Here is a 16207-nt window from a genome sequence, read left to right on the forward strand (position 1 = left end):
CCCTGTTATCCATTTTGTCGTCAATACGCAAAAGCTCGCTTTTACCCCATCTAATGATGGGGCAAAGTGTGGGGGAACACAGCATGGGGACATGACAAGCTCGGCGTTCCTTCCCGACAGCTTTGTGCTTGCAGTGCTTGCATCCAGGATCTGTGCAAGATTGAGCTAGTTATGTGGTCGGATGTTCCGGGCGCCCATTGACTACAGTGACTTTGATGTGTCAGCTAGTCGACGATTCAGCTCGCCCTCGCCGATGAACTGGGACTTGACTGTGGACAGAAACCAAGTAAGGGATCTACGTAGAGAGGCACGTGAGGTAACTAACCACGGAGTATTCCGTAGGCAATTATATTATGAGGGGGACAAAAGCAAAGTAAGCAAGCCTCGTCGGCGAAGACTCCGATGACCGGCGGATGTCTGTTGCTTGTTCCTGACAAATTGGCCAACCCTTGCACACTACATTTGAAGTGGCGTGGAGTCATTGATTTACTTCCTTCACAGATTGTCAGAAAGCCGTCCACCATTATACCTAGGTAGATCAGTGCGGTAAACCCATACCTCTGGGTGATAACTGGACAGTTGGAACGACTAGGTAGTTTAAGTCGGGGGCGGGGGTCTCTGAAGACCGTTACACCGCTGCATAAAAAACCCAAGTCTAATTCCAGAAATATACTCCTACACGAACGAGTGCAGCGGGCTCTGAAGTAAGGCGTCTTACCGACTGTTCTCAATTCGTGCATTGCGATCGGCCAGTTAACCCACTAAATACCTTTTTTTGTAGGTCATGGTGTGACACACTGCTTGCTTCTGGAGCCCAATCCACCCGCATGCCGTCACGAGCATTGATTGTCGTTTTAACGGCGCCTCAGCTGAAGCGTTCGAGCTATTTTAACCTGCGCAGTAGCTTGCTTCGATTAAACCACTCATCGTTAAGAGATCGAACTCAATGCAACAAGCCACGTAGACGACAGCAACACTAGATGGGGATCCGGATGGTTCTTCATTAAACTGGACATTTCATCATCCTCGTCTCTCCTCACTGGAAGAGGGGAAAATCAGTGAACAAGTCTCTCGACTTAGAAGCTAGCATATCATGCCCTATGGAAAAACAAAGCGCCATCCTGGACTCCGTGACCGTAATGTAAACCCATGACCTTCTTTTTTGATATCACCCAAGCCAAATGCAGAAACCAATCCGAGTGCCATCGCGACCAGTTTAGTGGCCGGCGATGGTCTGGGCACGCCTGCGGTCACGCTCCTCAGCGATGGTGAGCTTGACACCCTTGCCCTTGGGCAGGGAGATCCAGGGCTTCTCAGTGCCAATGACGAAAACGTTGCTCTCACGAGTGGTGAAAGTGTTGTCAATGGCATCCTTCAAGTGCACAATGTTGAAGCCACCATCGTGACGCTCACGGTGGGTGATGACACCAACACGACCCATGTTACGACCACCAGTGATCATGGCGAGGGCGCCAGTGTCAAACTTGATGAAGTCGGTGATCTTGCCAGTGTCAAGGTTGATCTTGACAGTGTCGTTGACCTTGATCAGAGGGTCAGGGTAGCGGATGCTATTATTTACGAATGGGACACATGTTAGTATCAGTCAGAGTTTGCAGAATACATACCAGCCGTTCCGTCCCCAAAAGTCTCTCTCTCCCAGCCCAAGACTTCACATCGAAAAAGATCTGAGGGCTCGGGCCGTCCGAGAGGGACCCTGGGGATCGACCAAAGCTTGGTCCAACGGCTGATAGATGGAAGAACTCACGTTCTGGCATCATGCGTAACCAAGAATGGGATCCCGCCGCGGCCGAGCTGAACACGCTTGACCTTGCCGAGCTTGTACTCGGCCTCCTCGGCCTGGATGCGGTGGACGGTGAAGCGTCCCTTGGTGTCGTAGACGAGACGGAAGTTCTCGCCAGTCTTCTCGATCGAAACGACGTCCATGAAGCCGGCGGGGTAGGTCGAGTCGGTGCGGATCTTGCCGTCAACCTTGACCAGGCGCTGCATCAGGATGGCCTTGGTCTCGCGGCCATTGAGGGCGTACTTGAGACGGTTGCGGATGAAGACGATGAGCGGCAGGCACTCGCGCTGCTTGTGCGGACCGGGCGAAGGCTTGGGGGCGTAGACACCGCTGAGCTTGTCCAACAGCCAGTGCGAAGGCGCGGCAAGGCGCTTCTGGTGCTTCTTACTGTGGTGATCGAATATATATTAGTATTGATGTCCCATATCGTCGGTCCGCCGGCAAGGCGGTAACCGCCAGCTGGTATTCCCATAATGACCAGGAAGCTTTACTGCATTAAGCAAAGAGTATAACTTACGGTCCTCTGCCCATTTTGACTGCTGTTTGACGATGTCGGTTAGTTGATGAGTGGCGGAGGAAAGTCGTCGATGAGAGTTCGGTAAGATTACGAAGGCGGGAAACTTTTGATGTTGGTGTACGAACTTTCGCTGGAGCCCTAGCTAAGCCCCGCCGTGCACAGACCGTGTGTAAGTCACGTGCTGTTCATCTGCTATGTACACGTGATCTCGGCAATCATAGGCTTAAGGCATCCTCAAAGGGGCGCAAAACAAATTTTTCACCAGCTAACTACGAGGGATCTCACGTGATCGAGCGGACTATTACCTCCGGAATATTACACTGTCCTATATATAGTACGCTTGCTTCGAACCGATCAAGGGTTAGGGTGAAATACATTCACAGCTCTTGACAGCCTTGACAGCCGAGACAGCGTCTATAATGTCAAACCAAAGCAATGAACAGATGCACAATGTTTATCACCGACACTCGGCTATTTAGAGAACAGGTTGTGTTCAAAAAGGCAAAACTCGCTCAATTGCAACAAGTGACCGGCGTGGTCTGTGAGATTGCTCTCGTATCTAGTGTAAACCTTGGTCTTGCGACCTTGCCCTGTTCTCAGTTTCCGTGTGTCCAACCCCGACTCCGAGGGGAATTTTTTTTCACAAAAGACAGTATACCCTTTCAGTTTTCGTACCTGTAACGACAGAATTTGTCCTTTTCTAGAAGTTCCGTTTCCCAGCTGAAAAGAAAAGCACATTCAGACTTGCCTTTGCGGCCTCCAATCTAGAATCCCGAAAAAGACAGACTATAAGGAAATAAAAGCAGACACAAACAAAAAACAGCAAACTCGACAAAAGGTATTAAGAAATAGGAATAGAGCAACAAGGCCGATGGAGCCGGCCGGCGAAACCTGTCCGCCTATAGATCCGCGTCATAAGAACAATACTGAGGATGGTAACACCCATGTTGAGTGACTGGAAACACTTCCAGAAACCATGCTTCGAAAAGCATTTGCTGTGGCTTGAAAAAGCAACTTGAGCCTGATGGCAGAAATAAATGCATGATGCAATAGGACGTTTGTCATAAACAAAACGCTTATTCAGTTGCACTTCGTTGGGGAGAACTGCTTGTGTCCACACAAAGCAGTCCCCATAAAACGCGAATGGCCGGGTTGAAAAATCGAGGAGTATGTAGTAAGGATCATTTTCGCGTGTCGTCCAGAAGCAGCCTAGAAATATCCATTTCCCCGGAATTTCCAGGCAGTGAGGATCCTTGTTGGTCATGGTGGCCCATTGTGCTCGCCTCTGACATGTCGTGGGCATAGTGCTGTAACGACCACTTGGGGAGGTTTTCCTTGGAACCTGTGCGGTTCAGCTGAGCTTCTAAAGATGACCCTCCAGGCTTGTTCACCAAAGTGAGCGAATTCTCAATGGTCGTGTTCACCATGGGCTCCATGAGATTGTTACGATGGCTGTTGTTTGGCTCCTTGATGATCTGAAACGCCCCCTTCTCTATCTTGGCGTAGATATCTGGATATTTGTTGCGCACACGGTCCCGGAGATCTGTTGGCTGACGGCTTGACAAATTGAAGGCCTCGTCTCTTTGTATTTTGGTCCAAGCTGGGCCATAACGATGAATGCCTTCCAATATTTCCTTGTCGTCTTGTTCGGTGAAGGGCCTGCGCTCCCGCCGGTGTGACTTTTTGAATGGACCGCTGATTCCGAGCTCAGCAAGATCCTCAAGCTTTTTTCGGTGAGCTCGACTCTTTCGGGGTTTCTGAGATGTATCTCCAGATGCTTTAGGTTGGGGCTGGGATGACGACGAGACAGGTGAGGTGCTGGTGCTGGCTGCGATGGCGTTTGCAGGACTCATATTTGAAGGATCGTGTTCTGGCTGAGAATCATTCCCAATGAGGATATTCTCAAGCATTAGTGTCCGCTTGGTTCTCGCTTGAGTGTCGGTCGAATAAGTAGGCGAAGTGGTAGTTGCCTGAGAAGCCCTTCCCTTGCTTGCGCCACCACCAGCATTAATCTGACCCCTCAGCTCATCGGGACAGCAAGTGCGGAAACGGTCCTTGAGATCACCGGCAGTCCTGTCATTGAACTGAAAATCGGGATCCTCCAAAATACTAGTCCACTTCCCAACCCCATGCCGACTAACTCCAATCAGTAGATGATTCGTCTCCTCCTCTGTCCACTTCCGTCTGGGCTTGGTCCTGCGTCTGGTTTTGACAGCTGGTTGTGCTGTCTTATCTTCAATCGGCGTGGCCGGTGCGTGCCTGTCTTCTGGAATGTGACCCAGGTCTTTAAGCGGTCTCAAGCTCAGCGAATGGTCCCCATTTCTGAACTCGACCGAAGAAATTGGAGGAAACACAGCCGCGTTAGGTGGTGGTTCGTGAAGGCCATTAATTATAGGTGGCATCACCTGCTGAGCCGACTTCTGTTTCTTCAGAGGCTGAGGAAGCTGCACAAAATCCTCCTTGCCGGCCAGAGCCCGGTGCCGCTTCTTGGTTGTGGCATCATCATGGATACCCAGCTCAGGCGGCAGGTCGTCGAGTATTTTGCGAAGCGAGTGAGATGAAGACTCTACAGGGCTGGAATCTCCTAAGAGGGCGCGTATGGACTGGTTGGCTGTTTGTGGGATTCGAGCTGGTCCATCAAAGACGTAGGTGGGGTTTGGGAGTCTGGTCGGGGGACCCGATCGATGAGGCGCATCGTCGAGGCTTTCGAAAGTCGAAAAAGGTGGAATCTGCTGGGAAGAGGGCGCGTCCTCATATGACTCAACCAGAGATAGTGGCGGTATGTGTTGCGCCGAAGCATTGTCGTCGAGGGAATTTAACGTCGAGAATGGAGGTATATGATGGAGTGGCGGTCCGGCCGGAAGCTTCACGGCAAATTGCTCGTCACGCTGGTCAATTTCTAGACTGAGCGATGGGAGCGATACGTGCACAGCTGAGCCCTTGGGGATCGGGAACGACTGTAATGGTGGAAGTTCGTTTGGATCATGACTGCTCTTACTGTCGTTCAGCAAGTGCATTAGCCGTGGCTCGATGGTGGCCATCCTGAGGAACCAGACCGAGCGCAAGCATTGGAGATGCGAGGGAGGCGACGATTAACAAAAAGACGGCGCATAGAACGAAGGCGGGAGTAGCGAGAGGACACAAGAGATGGGGGGTAAGAGAGAGAGGGGAGGCAGGGAGGGTGGTGGGCAGAAAAAAAAAGATAGGTAAGTTATTTACGAAAGAGAGAGAAGTAAAGGATCACAGAAGTGCAGCCATGTATGGCAACTAAAACATGCAAAGGCCGCGAGGGGAGAGATAGGAAAGGTAAGGATGGGGAGGAGCCATCACGAGAATGAGTTGTCACCCCTGGAAGGTAGGCTATAACCATGTGCCGTCGACGAAGGTGGGCACGCACACCAATTTAAACCCACCACAGTCCAAGCTTAGTCGTCACGAGCGTTGACACATGATGGGCCGGCTTGCCGATAAAAAGGTACAACTGTGATGCGTGTGAACCCCGCTCTTTAGGTACTACTTGATGTAGGGCACGCCTGTGAGCTACTTGACAGTGGGGCCTGTACCAGTTCTCGAAGAGTACCGTCTACCAGAAAGGTCTCACAAAAAAAGGCCCACGAGCGCCTCCCAGTTTCACTCATCCGCTCAAAGCAAATCCATGGCTATATTACTTTTTGTTCTTTTTGCTTATGCAGAATGAAAAGCCGGTCAATTCCGCGCGATTGGACTCTGAACAAGGATTTTGAGGAAAAATATCCCTTGCATCCCGGCAATGTTAGGCTGCTTCGAGGTTGATCAGCTTAAGCAAGGACGAGAGCTTGTCATAATGTTTTAGGCTTGGCTTGCCCCGAAAATCTGCAGCCCGATGATGTGATGCAGCAGAGCGCATCTTTGTAGGCGGCCCAGCTTGGCGCCTAATACCGTGACAGCAAGCAGCGCCGGCCAGAGTGGATCTAGCGCTCCTACACCTTACATTACGTACTGACATTCACTCATACCTAAGGTACACCTTGAATGACTGGGATGAAGTTGGTTGGTAGCCCGTACAACCAACCATCGCTACCAACCATCAATCCATCTTTCACTCAACACCGTCCATCCATTTCACAGCTCAATCACATTTGATCCAAACTGACCAATTGACTACCAAAATCACATACCAACCTATTTTTGCTTTCTTTTCTCTGTTTGGTTATTGTTAATTTTTTTTTTCTTGTCACATTTGACTAAATATTCCAAACAGTTGTGAAAACTGTCGTGTCCTACCACACTCGGTCGTGAAGCTTCTTCAACCATGGCTTGTTCGTGGCTTCATCCGTTTCCACGGTTTGTCTTTACGGTTTTTGAGCCTATATCACTGTGAGAACCTCAGCTCCATTCTATTCTCTCGCAACCTAACTGTGGCCAGACTCATGCAAGCCGCCCCTCTCTTTGCACAATGAATGGATGGTCTAGTTCTAGACAACTGCTGATACGAACAACAAAATCAGGCTTGCGGGAGCCATCCCTGCCATAGCCCAACCAGCTTGGTTCATACAGGAACAGATTACACAGCATGTTCCTGTGCCAGTTGTCCCATCCTCGGAAGGTGCTCTGCTGGTAACTCAGCAACTTGGGAATGCCTTTGGACTTCTGGCTATGTGCGGCGTTGGTGTGCTGTACACCACCAACGAGCCCAAGGTCGTGAGAAACTACCTTGTTGCTTTGTGGATAGCAGACATTGGTCATATTGCCTTGACGTATTTTGCCCTTCGCCACGACAGGTTCATGGCTTTCGGGTCGTGGAACGCAATGACATGGGGCAATGTTTTTGTCACGGTTGGACAACCCATTTTCCTCCATCTCGATAATTTGACCCTCGTGCTAATTTTGTCTTGTTGTCTAGGCCATGTTGTGCCTGACTAGAACAGCCTATTTACTAGGTCTGTTTGGGCCTGATAGGCCGGTGCCTGCTGTGTCCAATTCAAAGAAGACGCGTTGAAATGGAAAGGTTACGCTAGCCAATCTATCTTCCGAGTCGCATATGACTTGTAATGCAAGTATGGGAATATGAGCTGTTGTTGCTTCCCGTGAGAAATCAATAGCACCCATGTTGTTTACCTACCTATTTCAACCATGCGTTTGCTGAAATCTGCTCGCGTCTCCGATAAGACAGCACTTCTCAACCTGCTCTTGTAGATTGCAAGGGCATCAATGTGTGGCTACACGAAGCCGCGGTGCTTGGGTTCACCTGGAGATTGTAAGTACCCGAGTGCAAAACAGCCTCAGATACTTACTACCTTAACCCGCTATATCCCAAGCAGTGCGTGTACCTTTATATATCAGACCTGCGACAAAACATACGACTTGACATACCAAGAGGCAGCTTACACCGGAATGAATGAGACGGAGGCGATGGGTACGAGACCCGGTGTCCTGGATATTGGTAATTGCACAATTTTGTATCTGTCCTCATTGCAAAAAAAAGTTTGATCATCGTCTAGGTGCCCGATCAACAAGACGAGAGAAAAAAAAGAAAGAAAAAAGAAGAACAAGGAGGGAGAAAAAAAAGCACCATCGTTTACACTGATATTTCTGAATCTGTGGAACCTGACGAAAACATACTTCATGATGTCGCTGTCTTCGGCTTAGGCGAAGCGACCAGGGCCATATCAACGGAATCAGCTCTGATTGGAGACGATGAAAGTGACTTGCATGAAGAGGGCCGCTTCATCCTCGCCCAAATTCAGTGAGCTGTGTCCATCCAGCAGCTGCAGCCCTGAGCGGCACATTCAGCCAGCAGCTAATTAGGTCTTCTCCAAAACTCTCGCAATGGAGTTGGGTTTCAGTCCAAAACTTCGCCAAAATGTCGCACGAATTCTGAGTCGCGCAGTGCTAACCTTGCACACTACCGCTTGCCGAACTCCAGTCAGTAACATATGCAGCGATACATATGAAATACGTAGGTACCTAAGCCTGGATAAGCCATTTTTTTCAGCCGTTACCAAAACTACAGTACATCTGCATTTTTACTATTTTTTTTTCCCCCTTCCGCCTCGGCTTGAGTTGGGCATCAATTCATTCTGACTAGGGAGGGGCTCCGCCCAATAGAACACACATGCAGTCCCAAACTATTCGGTAGCAGCAACAGTAGCATAGCAGCCCAGCCAGGCAGCGAGGGGGAAACAGAATCATCTGCAAGTCATCCCAGCAAAAATAAATAGTAAAAAACAATGGACCGTGACGCATCACCGCGCCAACTGTTTGAGACCCTCAGGGCGCGCCTCGGTAGCCTGTCAGAGGCCCTGTTCGATAAGGCACCATGCACGCGCCGGAGCGCCTCCCGCCCCGCCACAAACAGCTTCCGTGGCTCTGGTCCCGACCTTCTGATTCTCTGCCGGGGCCTCGGTGCCGTGGATAGGGTCCTTCGTCGTTTTGAGCAGAGTTGGCATCGCTTGACCGTCGAGGATCGACTGGCCATCTGGAACGAGTGGGACATCAGGCTTGAGCGGCTGCACGGAGATGTCAGGGACCGGTGCGGGCTGTGTCTGGTTGCGCCGGGGTTCGGGGCCCCGGCAGCCGCCACGTTGTACGACTGCGCCGTGTGTAGCAACAGGGTGGCGTCCTTTGCGGAGGAGATGGAGCGGTATGCTAGGCGTCTCGATGATAATCTCGAATTTCTTGCCCCGGTGTCAAATTCACCGCCCCCAGTCGTTCATCCCACACCAGAACCTTCTCCAGCTCCGGAACCCCCTGCCACACCGGTAACACCGCCGATACCGAATGACACTGCCAAGGACGACAAGATCAGGGAGCTCGAGACAAAGTGCCAAGATTACAGTGAAATTCTGGAACAAACCCAAAATGTTCTGCAAGCCGTCAACGCAGAAAAGACTGCTCAGGAGGATACCGTAAAGGCCATGCTGCAGGATCTGGACACTCTGCGAAAGTCAAAGGAAGAATCCGAAGCGCTAAGCAAATTGCTCGGGGATGATCTTCAGGAGGCCATGAATGGTATTGAAAAGTATGCCGAGGATCTGGATGATTTGATGCGCTGGCGTAAGTTTGTCTTGATACTCGCTCCAAGTCGTTGCTCGGCCTATGAGGAACATTTCTCCTTGTTCTTTTTTTTTATTGCCACCTTTTCTCAAGGCATGGATTTCCCCGGGCGAGATTTGATTTTCAGTGCTGTTCATGAATGACATCGTATCCAAGGTATCCTATGTACGCTAACAATGCAGCACCACAGAAACGGCGCAGATTGCATATGCACAGCTGCACAGTCTATTGCACAAGCAAATCGACCGCATGACTGCTTCCACCAACGAATCAACCCCAGACATCGAGCAGCGCCGCAAGGAGCTCGACGTCAAGTCATTACGACTGCGGCACAAACAATCTGTTGCCCTAATGCGTCTTGGTCGCCATCAAGAGGCAGAGTTGATGTGTGCAGAAGTATGGGACAGGAGGGAACTCCTCAGGGTAGAGACCTCAAAGACGGTTGTTCGTGCACTGGTAAAGGACTACTGCGATATGCTTGTGCGCAACGGCAAGCACGACGAGGCAGAACGCGAGTACCGCCTCTTGTTGTTAAACGAGCTTCACGGAACGACAGACCGCGATGATGAGAAGGAGAGGGTCATCATCTACACGCGGTTGGGGGATATCAAGTTGGAGCAGAAGAAATACATCGAGGCCGCGATGCTACACAAGGACGCCCTCGAGAAGATCATGCAGCTGCAGCCACTCGATGTCGATCAGGCTGCAGAGAGCGTGGTCAAGTGCCTAGTCGCGCAGAGGATGCAGGAGGACGCCGTAATCAATCTGGACAGCACTATCGGCAAATACTTAGAAACGATCTGGGTCAGTCGGCGTGAAAACTTTGAAAAACCTAGCGTCCTTGCGTGCGGTCACGAGCATGGTATTCGGCTAGTACAAGAAGGGAAGGACGAGAGTGCCATGACGGTTCTGCTCGCTGTTTGGGAGCGCAGAAAAGCCCTGATCGGCCACGAGGATCACCGTCCCGGCGCCATGGAAACAGCGCTGGCCTTGGTAGATTTGTCTGTAAAAACGGATAATCTCTCCCGCCTCGAGACACTCTTCCACTGGATAACACAGAACCCGATCCCGGATCAAACCGAAGGGGACCGTCTCTGGTATCGCTATCGCCTGGGCTGTGTTCAGGCCGTCCTGGCCAAGTACGCAGTTGCCGGCAACAACATCCGCAAAGCCCTTACTCGGCAACGAGAGTTGTTTGGCGCAGACGACCCGGACACGCTGCAGTACACGCAGCTCCTAGCCGAAGTCCTCCGACGAGAACGACGCATCGACGAAGCCATCGGCCTAGTCCGCGACATTTGGGAAACCAGACAGCGCTACCTCAACGCACGTGGCGGCGTCCTCCAGGCCATCCTGCGGATCGGGCATATATACGGCGACATCCTTGCCGAGTCCAACGACCCCAAGACCCTGATGGCGGCAGAGACGATCCTGCGGGACGTGTGGGAGATGGTCAGCACCAACCTCAGCACCATCCAGCTGTCCCTCCTCAGCCTCAACCAGCTCTCTGGTTTGATCTCGGCCGGCGACTGTTACGCCTTTGTCCTGATGAAGCGCAACAAGTTCGCCGCCGCAAAGGACGTCCTGGGAATCGTGTTGAACTGGAAGCGTTGGCCGTCGCTCAACTGCGACCCGGCCGCCGTCGACCGCACAGCATACCTGCTCAACAAGGCCAACGGCTTGGAGCAGAAGGAGGCCGAGGCCAAAAAGGTCAAGTATCAGCCCTCCAACGTTACCTATCATATCCTCCGGCTCAGGTATCTATTGGACCGCTGGTATAATCCAGGTGCTGTTACGGGTTATATTACAAACTCATGAGCAATTGTGGGATGCCATCGACCCAAATTCGAGCCCCACAAATGGCTAGCCAGTCTGTTCGAGGGTTATTGCATCTACAATAGTACGTTATTTGGTGTTTTTCTTGTATTCTTTCTTCTTTTACCGGTCCCTCTTGTTGGTCTTAATTATCTGCTGAGTTCTAGCCGTCAGCTCAAGCGTCCTATTATGACCAGTCATGCTTGTTACTGGGGTTGCTGGCTTAGTTGGCTAACGATCGCTACACTGTTCTAGAGCCAGTCAGGTTGCAAACACTACAGTGCAAGCCCGGGACAACCTCAACGGCACTGAAAAATAGCCGCGCCATATTAAGCAACGACTCGCTAATTAGTCGGATATGATGATTGTGCAGATATGGCAGTTTGCGCCAATAGAACCCACACGTCCTCATGTACTTCTGGGGAAAAGAAGGCAGAGAGAGCCTAAAGGACACTTTAGTGTGATACAAACGGGTAGGTCATAGGAGAATCATGGCATTCTAGAAGAGTCGTTAACAAAGGTTAAGTGACTTGCTTGGTTAATTGGCTTTGATGATATGTTGTGTAACTGAGTATCTAGCCTCCAGTCTTGGAACTGAATTGAGGTCGGAGTAGAATATAATGAATCATTTGTGAAAAAGTATCAAGTGACAAGGTGCCTAGTTTGTGGAAAGGTTGGAAGAAGCAAGAAGGTGAACCCGATGAAAAAGAGGTATGCCAAAAGCAATCGTAATGAAATATGAATGTCTCTGCGTCGGGCTTCCACCAAGGTCCAAATACAATCTGCCAAAGATAAAAAAAAAAATAAAACACTTCTTGATGCAGCTTCTCATCTAGGCTTCGTAGTCGTCATCGTTATCATCATCTTCTTCTTCACTCTCAGTGTCGTACTCTGCCCGTTGCGACGGCTCCAGCCTTTCGTTGAGTAGCCTACCCATTTCAATACCCTCATCCTCGAGACCATCGTTAAACGAATGTACGCTGCAAAAGCCGCTGTCCGTGTTGTCACCACCCCAAGCCGACGCTGTCATATGGAGGAATTGAGTTTTAGCATAACGATCAATCCATTTCAAGTAAGAGGGGATGAGGGCGGGGTGATTGGTAAACGTGAAACAAACGAAACTGACCGACTATCATGGGCGCCTTGGGGTGCCAGTGTGCCTCTCTGATGCAAGCTGCCGTATAGCCGTGATCACGCAGGTGCCTATACGGCGGGCTAGGTCGAGCATTCGCTCGGCCGAGGATGCGCTGGCTCTCGGCGCCAACATCAATGGTTCCTGCCAGGGTTGCATCGAGATTCCAGATGTAAACCTTGCCGTCGAAGCTGCCGGAATACACGTAGCGCGAGTTGGTGCTACCTGGGGGGCTAAAGTGGCAACGAATCAGGGTCCGGGTGACACGGTGGCCACGGAAAGTCACAACCGAGTTGTCATGCGGATGAGGGAACCAGTCGTCGTCTCGAAGTTCCGTCCACCGGTAGTCAGTGGTGCGATTGCGGGTGCACCTTGTAGGGTCTTTGCTGCTAAAGTCGGGTTCACTCATGGCCATGCGCAAATCCCAGAGTTTCATACTATGGTCCTTGCCGTTGGACAAAAGGTAGCGTCCGTCGTTCTTGCTGTCGATATAGGTTAGGCCCTCAATGTGGCCAACGAAAGCCCCCGCGGCTCGCCGATCGGCCATACTCCGACGATCCCACACCTTGATGGTGGTGTCATCCGAGCCGGAGTAAAGGATATGCGGAGATGACTTGTCGGCAAAGCAAACAGCGTTGACATCGTCGTTGTGGCCTACGACATTATGCAGAACCGTCCTCGACTCAATATCGTAGACTATGACCGAGTTTCTGTTGGTGCCAGCAACGAGCTCGCGACTATCACCGGAATATCTCACAGAGAATATGGCAAAATGCCGGGCGTCGCGCCAGTATGCGCCTTGCTCCCTGCCTGTGAGTCCTGTGTTGGACAGGTCGAGGGTGTACGGGTCTCCAGAATCGTTGGGATCAGTGGGAGCCAGACAGACGTGTGGTAGCAGCGAGGTGATGGCTAGCCAGCGGTTGTCAGGGCTCAAAGAGGCGTCTGACAGCGTCCATTGACCAAAGGGGAATCTGGCAGTCTTGTAGTATCGCCAGTTGTACGGATTAGATGTATCGTACATGCGAACCTTGAAGTCTTTGCCGACGGCGTAAAAGAAGTTGCCGTCATCGGAAAATTGACCAGAGTATACCGACTGTGGAAACCGGATCAGCATGTCTGCTGGATCCGATGGTATCATAGTCTGGGCCAGTATACGTTGGTCCATCCTTTGGTCTATCGGGTCTCTGAGTCCAAGTTCGCGGTCCAAAAGCCTGAGAGCTACTTCGGCTTGCGGAGAAGAGTATTTCGTCGACGATGACACAGCGGCCGGGGTGACGCCGAATAGTCCAGAGTCCATCAGCTCTGTACCCTTTTCGCTTGGAACTTTGGGAAACCTCTCAGGGTCGGGAGGGGTTCTTGGCCTCGTCCTACCGGGTGGTCTGAAAATGCTAGGATCCTCTCGGCTGATAAGAGCGTGCAGCTGGGGAAGGGTCAGAGCTAGCATGCGACCTCCGATATCAATGAAGAAGTTGCCTTCCTGGCCGTCCGAGTCATCATCGTCGTCATCTTCCTCCTCCTCCTCGTTCTCCTCGCCATGGTCGTTCTCTTCATCCTCCTCTTCGGGTTCGTCGTCATGTTCATAATCTGGGTCAAGTTCATCATCTACCTCACCGGGAGCGGTGTGGTATTGCTCATCATCAATGTCATCGTCAACGAAACTGATCTCACGTCCTGGACTAGGATTTGACATGTTGATCTAGATGATGAGACAACACGGCGGGTGAACTTTGTGACCTCGAGCCGAGCCGAGAAACGAAAGGAGAGGTACCACAAGTAGGGCTATGTGGAGCTGGTATGCACGCCCAGAAAGTAAGTAGATCCTATGTACCTCAGAGCGAGGCAAATTCGACAATTAAGCACTTGAGGGAAAAACAAAATGATCGTTGCCGAGCTCTCCGAGTCGGTATGCCTGTAAGGTCTGATTAAAGAAGTGGTTGGAACACGGATTTGGCGAGCGGAGCTCACGACATAAAATAGTATGTCGGAATTTTGGTTTGACTTTAAATCGCTTCAATTTTCATTTTTTTTGGTTGCATGGACAAGTAAAACTGGTGGTATCGCATCAAATCAGTGATTCTAGAGATGCAAGCTCGACACCACCTCTCACAAGAAACGTGAGACCCGATGTGGTGACGCCACTGATTGGAACCCGAATCGTAAACTCCGACCCCGCCGAAGATCTGGGTCGCCCCTGGCCTTCGTTCCAACTCACCGTACTATAGCATACCTTAGGTGCAACGGAACAGTCAAATTAATGTTCCCCACGATTCCGTTGGAGTGGGGTCTGTCCACGGGGGCGTTGCAGCGACGGCTTTAAGCCGATGCCTTACCGGAGTTTAACTGAAGTCCCTTACCTGAGGTACTTACCTGGCACTGGAGTATTTTATACATACCACAAGGTAAAAGAAGTCTTCCATCTTTCTTGACGATTCAACATTGAATGATATGCATTAGGACGAGATGGATAGGTAGCTACCTTACTCACAAGATTGTTTGGCCTTGTCCAAGAAATGGCTTGCCAAATCAAATTCTGTAGCGAGCAGATGCAAATACACTCGAGTACCCAACTCTTCCAACCGTACCCTCAATGTCCCCCTTGTCTTCCCTGAATCAATGGTATTCAACATTATTACCAACTGTACATTATGTTGTATAGTTGAGTTGAATATCGGGATAAGCATCACAATCAATAGAGTTTAAAAGAAAAAAAAAACACCTAGACGCGTATCCCGAGTTTGACTGTCATCCGTGCTGTGGGATCAGATGGTTTTTTCTTTGGTATATTACAGCCTGGTATCACAAACGGCTGGGCAATCCCTATGAGCCCAGCAGAAACGATCCTCCATGTTTATGTAGTTTGTGTGCCTTTTCGGGAGCGTTATTCATCACGCTCCAAGCCAAGTGCTTGCCCCAACGCCCAATGCGCTGCCTGGTAAAAAAGTGTTTAACCAACTCCCGTAGATCATCATCGATTGCGATCCATCGCTCCCCACGTATCAGCATGCTGTCCTTTGACCTCTTGGTCATCGTCACCAATCGGCACCCATAACTCCTTCGCGTTCTAGAAGCCCTTTATGCGCCACCGACCAGGATGTTGTTGAGGGGAATATGAACTGGATAACGAGGTCAGCACAGGTTGCATTCAGTATGTGCCAAGCAGGTGGAGGGAAGAACTTACCAAGCTTAACAATGTATCCAACAGCACCCATGATCAGGAAACCAACACCAACAGCCTGGCAGATCTGCCTGAACTCCTTCTTGTCGGCTGTGAACCCAATGAAAAGAAAACGTCAGCAAGCGCATTTTGTGGGAAATGGTGGGTGTCGCCCGTTTGACTGAAAAAGCACTTACGCTTCTGGCAACGGTTGAGGAATTGGACGCCGTCCTTGACGAATTCCCTGGGAACGTCGAGGATTTCTTGAACCGAGTCGGACATTGTGGACTGATTTGTGTGTGATCGCGATCGCAGAGTTGGAAAAGCTGTGCGCGTTGGTTGTTTGTTCTTTTTGGTTGCAATGCGCAATCGTCGATAGCTTCGAAGAGGTGGTCGTCGGGGTCTGAAGGGGGGATTCTTTTTATCGGTGTTGCGATTCCAGGGGCGCACGCTATCTGTTTTCATCAAGTGCCAGATCGCCTCAAATTGCAATGTCGAATTTGGCCCCAGCGGCGTCTCCACAAATTATTTCAGGGTGCACACGAACACACACACAGTGCAATAAAGTACCAAAGTACCATCCATTCGTCGACGCGATTGTCCCTGTCGCGTCCTACTACTACTGCAAGGAAGCCCGACAGGCAACAGGTAGTGGGTCTCAAACCACCTGTCGTTCCTTCTGATTGGTGGTTAGCCACCGAGTCCAGGGACAGCTCGAAGTACCGTTGTCACCTAAGGTTTCCTTAGCCAAAA

General features: G+C 50.8%; 6 protein-coding genes across 6 annotated transcripts; 2 read left to right on the forward strand and 4 right to left on the reverse strand.

Moving 5' to 3' along the window:
* Positions 1-1216: 1216 nt before the first annotated feature.
* On the reverse strand, positions 1217-2332 carry PgNI_10652 (uncharacterized protein; the record flags this gene model as incomplete). The annotated part of the gene is made up of 3 exons (XM_031130625.1): positions 1217-1568; positions 1766-2188; positions 2319-2332. 3 exons carry the CDS (start codon positions 2330-2332, stop codon positions 1217-1219), a joined length of 789 nt encoding a protein of 262 aa, XP_030979709.1.
* Positions 2333-3499: 1167 nt separating this feature from the next.
* On the reverse strand, positions 3500-5359 carry PgNI_10653 (uncharacterized protein; the record flags this gene model as incomplete). The annotated part of the gene is made up of 1 exon (XM_031130626.1): positions 3500-5359. The coding sequence occupies one exon, from the start codon at positions 5357-5359 to the stop codon at positions 3500-3502; it is 1860 nt and encodes a 619-aa protein (XP_030979708.1).
* Positions 5360-6105: 746 nt separating this feature from the next.
* Positions 6106-7402, forward strand: PgNI_10654 (uncharacterized protein). Its single transcript, XM_031130627.1, has 3 exons — positions 6106-6674; positions 6806-7133; positions 7201-7402. Exons 1-3 carry the CDS (start codon positions 6610-6612, stop codon positions 7294-7296), a joined length of 489 nt encoding a protein of 162 aa, XP_030979714.1. The 5' UTR covers positions 6106-6609; the 3' UTR covers positions 7297-7402.
* Positions 7403-8527: 1125 nt separating this feature from the next.
* PgNI_10655 (uncharacterized protein) lies at positions 8528-11171 on the forward strand (the record flags this gene model as incomplete). Its single annotated transcript, XM_031130628.1, has 2 exons — positions 8528-9353; positions 9544-11171. The coding sequence occupies 2 exons, from the start codon at positions 8528-8530 to the stop codon at positions 11169-11171; spliced, it is 2454 nt and encodes an 817-aa protein (XP_030979713.1).
* An 829-nt stretch (positions 11172-12000) lies between these two features.
* PgNI_10656 (uncharacterized protein) lies at positions 12001-13990 on the reverse strand (the record flags this gene model as incomplete). The annotated part of the gene is made up of 2 exons (XM_031130629.1): positions 12001-12191; positions 12295-13990. The coding sequence occupies 2 exons, from the start codon at positions 13988-13990 to the stop codon at positions 12001-12003; spliced, it is 1887 nt and encodes a 628-aa protein (XP_030979712.1).
* Positions 13991-15017: 1027 nt separating this feature from the next.
* Positions 15018-15969, reverse strand: PgNI_10657 (uncharacterized protein). Its single transcript, XM_031130630.1, has 3 exons — positions 15652-15969; positions 15479-15565; positions 15018-15413 (listed from the first exon to the last, which is right to left on the reverse strand). Exons 1-3 carry the CDS (start codon positions 15917-15919, stop codon positions 15373-15375), a joined length of 396 nt encoding a protein of 131 aa, XP_030979711.1. The 5' UTR covers positions 15920-15969; the 3' UTR covers positions 15018-15372.
* Between the last annotated feature and the right edge of the window lie 238 nt (positions 15970-16207).

This window comes from Pyricularia grisea, chromosome VII, assembly GCF_004355905.1.
Source record: "Pyricularia grisea strain NI907 chromosome VII, whole genome shotgun sequence".
NCBI lineage: Eukaryota > Fungi > Ascomycota > Sordariomycetes > Magnaporthales > Pyriculariaceae > Pyricularia > Pyricularia grisea.

Bases quoted from the DNA above. Each gene is read 5' to 3' on its own strand.
- PgNI_10654 (XM_031130627.1), top strand. From the start codon at position 6,610: ATGGCTTGTTCGTGGCTTCATCCGTTTCCACGGTTTGTCTTTACGGTT. The intron at 6,675-6,805 runs GTGAGAACCTCA...CAACAAAATCAG, and splicing joins GTTTTTGAGCCTATATCACT to GCTTGCGGGAGCCATCCCTG. The intron at 7,134-7,200 runs GTTGGACAACCC...CTTGTTGTCTAG, and splicing joins GGGGCAATGTTTTTGTCACG to GCCATGTTGTGCCTGACTAG.
- PgNI_10657 (XM_031130630.1), bottom strand. From the start codon at position 15,919: ATGAAAACAGATAGCGTGCGCCCCTGGAATCGCAACACCGATAAAAAG. The intron at 15,566-15,651 runs GTAAGTGCTTTT...TTGGGTTCACAG, and splicing joins CCTCAACCGTTGCCAGAAGC to CCGACAAGAAGGAGTTCAGG. The intron at 15,414-15,478 runs GTAAGTTCTTCC...CTCGTTATCCAG, and splicing joins TGGATACATTGTTAAGCTTG to TTCATATTCCCCTCAACAAC.